Source organism: Sebastes umbrosus, chromosome 17 (assembly GCF_015220745.1).
Source record: "Sebastes umbrosus isolate fSebUmb1 chromosome 17, fSebUmb1.pri, whole genome shotgun sequence".
In the NCBI taxonomy this organism is placed as follows: Eukaryota; Metazoa; Chordata; class Actinopteri; order Perciformes; family Sebastidae; genus Sebastes; species Sebastes umbrosus.
Window position 1 is genome coordinate 13,274,456 of NC_051285.1, and position 5,069 is coordinate 13,279,524.

The 5,069-nt window shown below is 39.4% G+C and overlaps 1 protein-coding gene across 1 annotated transcript; it reads right to left on the reverse strand.

Annotated features, from left to right (window-relative positions):
- Positions 1 to 311: 311 nt before the first annotated feature.
- On the reverse strand, positions 312 to 4,328 carry LOC119475873 (high mobility group protein B1-like). Its single transcript, XM_037748954.1, has 5 exons — positions 4,193 to 4,328; positions 1,869 to 2,031; positions 1,459 to 1,604; positions 1,139 to 1,313; positions 312 to 1,004 (listed from the first exon to the last, which is right to left on the reverse strand). Exons 2-5 carry the CDS (start codon positions 2,013 to 2,015, stop codon positions 852 to 854), a joined length of 621 nt encoding a protein of 206 aa, XP_037604882.1. The 5' UTR covers positions 2,016 to 2,031; positions 4,193 to 4,328; the 3' UTR covers positions 312 to 851.
- Positions 4,329 to 5,069: the final 741 nt, after the last annotated feature.

The following is a 5,069-nucleotide window of genomic DNA, read 5'->3' on the forward strand; positions in this document are numbered from 1 at the left end:
GACACGTAAACAGTTTTGGTGATGAGTCATTCTTCATAGGAACAGCATATCGAAGGCCTGAGTTGTTAGGCTGTTTCCCCCATTCTATTCAATTGTCCCCCAGCATCATAATTTACTTTACAGAGTAGAGTTAGCACACTAACTCGACTCCAGAAAGATGGAAATAATAATCAGTCATATAGACTTTATGTTTGCATTCATTTTGGCGGTGCTAGTATTCCAGTGCAGAAAAAAAGGTTTGTTTTGGTGGACCATATTGAAGTTTTTACACAGAGGAATTGTGTATTAATGTTCACACACTTCAAAACAGATTTATTAAAAAAAAATGTTTATTGACATCAGAAGCAATTTAACTTTCAACAATAAACAAGGCGGGTTTTTTTTCTTATTCTTGCTATTACAGTGGTACATAAAGATCAGTAAAACAACTGTGATACGTCAATTTTGATAACATGTCATTTGAAATAAAAACACAGGGAAAAAAAAGAAGAGACACTCAGATCTAAACTCAGAACGTTTTTTTATGTGCTGTGCACCTCTAGCTAGGGTAAATACTGTAAGCCCAACCCTTTACACTGTACCAGGCAGGATAGTGGTCTAGGAACTATCACTGAAAAAAAATAAGACTGGCAGAAAGATACAGACACAATACTTGTGTAGTGTCAACTATACAAAAAAGGAGAAAAAAACTGTACAGCATAAAAACAACTGATATACACAGCCTTTTTTGTTGTTTTTTTTCCTACCCCTTGGATACTAACGTATTTTCTTTCAGTAAGTGAAGTGTGTACAAGGGGGTTAAATGCTTTATAAACAAGAAAATGACCACTACATGTGTAACTCCCCAGCTACTAGTCGTCGTCATCATCGAAGTCGTCGTCCTCCTCGTCATCATCGTCGTCATCGTCGTCATCCTTCTTCTCTACCTTGGCCGGGGCTTTGCTTGGTGCTGCTGCTGTTGGTGCGGCGCCTGGTTTGCCCTTAGCGCGGTATGCTGCGACGTCCTGCGGTGGAGGAATGAAAAGATATTGAATTAATGCCGAGACCTTAAGTACAGTCATTCCTAAATAAAGCTCAAAAGGGAGAGCAGCTCAACGTGAATTATCATTTGTAAAAAAAAAAAACTGGTTGTCATTACCTTCTCATACTTCTCCTTCAATTTAGCTGCCTTCTTCTCAAAGGGCTGCTTGTCCTCTGAAGCGGTGCCGTTCCACATCTCACCCAGCCTCTTGGCAACTTCTCCAATGGTCAGACCAGGGGCCTCGCCTTTCACCTTGGGGCGATACTCCGCGCAAAAGACGAAGAAGGCAGATCTGGAAAAAAAAACAAGAGACAAGCTTGTCATTTACACAGTAAAACATGCTTCATATTGTGTCTTTACAACATGCTGCTCAGATTGGTTTTTTTTTCTCTTTCAAGAGGCTGTAAAATCATGAAGTGTTGACTTGCAGTACTTACGGGGGTCTCTTGGGGGCATTAGGGTCCTTGAACTTCTTCGTCTTGGATCCCCTGGGTGGTATGTAGCTCATCATCTCCCTCTCATAGCGTACCTTGTCCGACCTGGCCAGGTCCTCAAATTTGCCCTTCTCCTTGGCAGACATCATCTGAAAATAGAGAGGTAACTTGCTGATTGTACCGTCTTCGTACATAAGTATTCCTTTTTTGACTCAGATTCCCTTTAAGTTTGGGAGGGTGCTGAAGTATCTTACTTATTGCACAATGTGGGCAACATAGTGTACCTAAGAATTATCTTGATGTACACTAATGAAGAGTGGCATGTAGGCCCTCTCTCAAGAATGAGATGTGGAGTTTAAGAAGCAGACTACAAGTGGATCACCATCATCCATCCATCCATCCATCCATCCTACCTTCCACCGCTCAGAGCACTTCTTGGAGAACTCAGAGAAGTTGACCGAAGCTTCGGGGTGCTTCTTCTTGTGCTCCTCCCGACAGGTCTGGACAAAATAGGCATAGGAGGACATCTTGCCCCTCGGCTTTCCTGGTTCTTTCACCATCTTGACGGCAGTCAATCTAAAAAGCAAATGTTTTAGGTTAGCTGTGCAAGTGCATTAGGTATTCAAATATGAATTTCATTTGCATGGTCTACTTTGGGGAAGACAAAGTGAGAAAAAAAAAAAAAATTATCAAAAATATAAATTCTAAAAGCTTTAAAAAAAAAAAAAAAAAAAAAATGATCAATTAAAACCATAATTCTAAATATAAATAATAAATAGCATGTAAGATATACCCACCTACCATGTTCCTCCTACTATACTATGGGCATGTCTTTTTTATTTCCCTCCATTGACCACTAGTATTGATGGCACTACTTTAGAGACCCGCCCTCCCTGCTGTCAAACTGCACTAAGTTAAGACCCGTTACAACAGCACAGACTACTGCGCTGAAAATCACTTTATTTATTGGTGTGATCTGTGCCGTGGCCTTTAAATAAAACTAAGTGGTCAACTCCCATTTTTGTTGTTTAAAAAACTGGCGAAAAGCATAAAAATCACATAAAAACACTCATAAATATATATATTTTCCATAACAGAGATGCGCTTTATCCGCTACTTCCACATGAATCTGCAAAACTTCCTGCATAACATAAACCTTGTTGAGGAGACAAAATGATCCTTTTTTTGTTTTTGCACAAAAAAAAAAAAAATCTGCAATAAAGAAATTATCCATGTGGGAAAAAAATGTTATTTCAATTTATATTCATGTTTCATAAAAGAAATAACTTTGACACAAAAAAGACACAACTTGCACATTAAATGTGTATTTATTGGCACATAACACTTAAAATGTGATTAAACAATCTTCTCTTATCAGTCTTCTTATTCTGTAAATAATTCCAAAAGATTTGTAAAATGTGTTTTAAAACTCTTCATTTTCTGTATGTTTTTCCCTGTTAAACGCGACTGTAAGTCCCAGTTAAAGCTGTGTGTGTCGACCGGAGTATAGTAATGGCGCATAGGCTTTCGTTGTAGGAAAAGGAGGTCAACAACGACGGCAATATTTCTTCTTCCATTTTGTGAGAATGCCTTCTTCATGAAAGAAAGTCCCCCTCAAATGTCTCCTCCCGCCCTGCAGTTCGCTTTGCAACACGACAAATACGTCTGGAAAGCCGGCGAAATAGACAAAATATTTCCCCCGATGGATTCCTATTGCACTAGCCGGTTTGTATAGTAATACATTGGGTCTGTGCTGTGTCTATGAGCGGTAGCTACTGCCTTGGTTTCTATGAGCCTCCTAATGGCCGCTCGTCTTCATCCACTAACATGGAGAATATGGCTCCTTCTCTTTGTGTCAACGCACAGCCCCAATAGAGGGCAGAGCGACCGCAGACGAGGTGCGACCACTTCATTTCAACCCGCGATTAAAACCCTTTATAAGCGTCGGAAAAATACCACAATGGTGTCGTTGGAATCATGAGATGTTGAACTTTCTTTTGCCGTCGTTACATTTTATAGTTACGGGTTTGTTTGGCGAGAAAACACGGTTAGAAAAAGTTGAAGTGAACTGCGCCTCTCTGTCACTACACAGCCTCGCTGCTCTGCTCTTTCCTATGCGAATACAGTCAGCCATTACAGTAGAAAAGCGCAGATCAGTGAGGTAATTTTTTCACCGTTTTCTCTTTTGTATTATAGCAAACTAAATATATGACTGTATTCATCTTGAGGCGGTGTTTCTTTTTCTTATGTTTTTATAAATTTTAACGTTTTTATGAGAAACCTTTACATGACAGGCAAATGCACTGCAATGGCTATAGCAGACAGTCTTCTACACCATTGTCGCTAACCAGTGTTGTCCAAGCTACACATTTTTTTTTTTTTTACGTGATTTTCTACCGTTTCATCGTATCCATTTTGTACTATATGACACAACATTATTATACAAAATTATTCCTATTTACCAAAATGAACAATTTTCGTCGAATTCACTCAAGGTTAATATTAATTTCTTCCCTTTTTTTCTCCATATAGCGGTCTGGTTCCACTACTCCCAGTGCAGGATAACGTTACCTGCTTTAACATCCCGTTATTTTGTTGTTTTTTTTACCTTAAAAGCATTAAAATCATTCACAAGCAATAAGATGTTTTGTCTTCAACCATAGCAAACATATAAGTAAGATATTTATAAATGTTATCATCATTACAGTACTTAAAATATGTCGTGTGTGATACTTACCAGTGGGACTATCGCTGGATCTCAATGCTCTGCAATGGCTGTGTGTGAGGGAACATAGGCGATACGCAGTGTCTCTTCAGTCTTCAGCTCTCTAACATTACTCTCGGCGGAGCTCTCTTCCTATTGGTCAGCGCCCGGTCTGGCGCTCCTCTGATTGGCCGGCGGCTTTTCATTGTCCTAATAGAAGAAGAGCTCTGATTGGCTGCCTTTTGTGAAACGTCACTGAAGTTTTCCGAGGCGCGTGTATACAAAAATTCTTCGTGTCCCAGCATGCTGGAGCTGGTAGTAGTGTAGTGTGTTTGCCATAGTATTGAATTCACTACGTTGAGCACAGTGTTACAGTAGGCAAGTTAAATGAATGAGACAACGTGGAGCGGCTTGCAGTCAGTGAACTAGGCAGGCTGTATAAAATGTTATGCGATGGTTGTTAGACATGCTGTCCTCCTCTTCATCAACCAGCTCCTATTGTCCAATGCATCCTCAATACACCTGAGCTTTATTTGCGAAATTATGACTTTGAAAATGCATAAAGTGAACATAGAGTATTCACGTTTAAACGATATAGCAGATGTTTCCTCACCCCCCCACATGCACTGGATATGACATTTTAAAGGATTTGGCTCTGAGTTAGAATGAAAACAATGCAGTTAATAGTCTGCAGCTTAATTACAGTATAAAGTGTGATTTTAATTTTCAGCCCAATTATTGAGAAAACCTCACTATGCTGACTATACCACACAGTGTTATTAGTCTTTACATGCATACATAATGATTACAGCATACTTATTCAGTGCTGTAGGTTTGCTTATAAGCCTGTAGTCCCTATTAGGCTATTACATCAATAGGCATCAAATCATGATTTTATTCAAATCATTAC

Excerpts from the sequence above, each read along its gene's own strand:
- LOC119475873 (XM_037748954.1), bottom strand. The coding sequence starts at position 2,015 with ATGGTGAAAGAACCAGGAAAGCCGAGGGGCAAGATGTCCTCCTATGCC. Across the intron at positions 1,605-1,868 it reads AGTGCTCTGAGCGGTGGAAG|ATGATGTCTGCCAAGGAGAA; the intron begins GTAGGATGGATG and ends CTCTATTTTCAG. Across the intron at positions 1,005-1,138 it reads TGAAGGAGAAGTATGAGAAG|GACGTCGCAGCATACCGCGC; the intron begins GTAATGACAACC and ends CCTCCACCGCAG.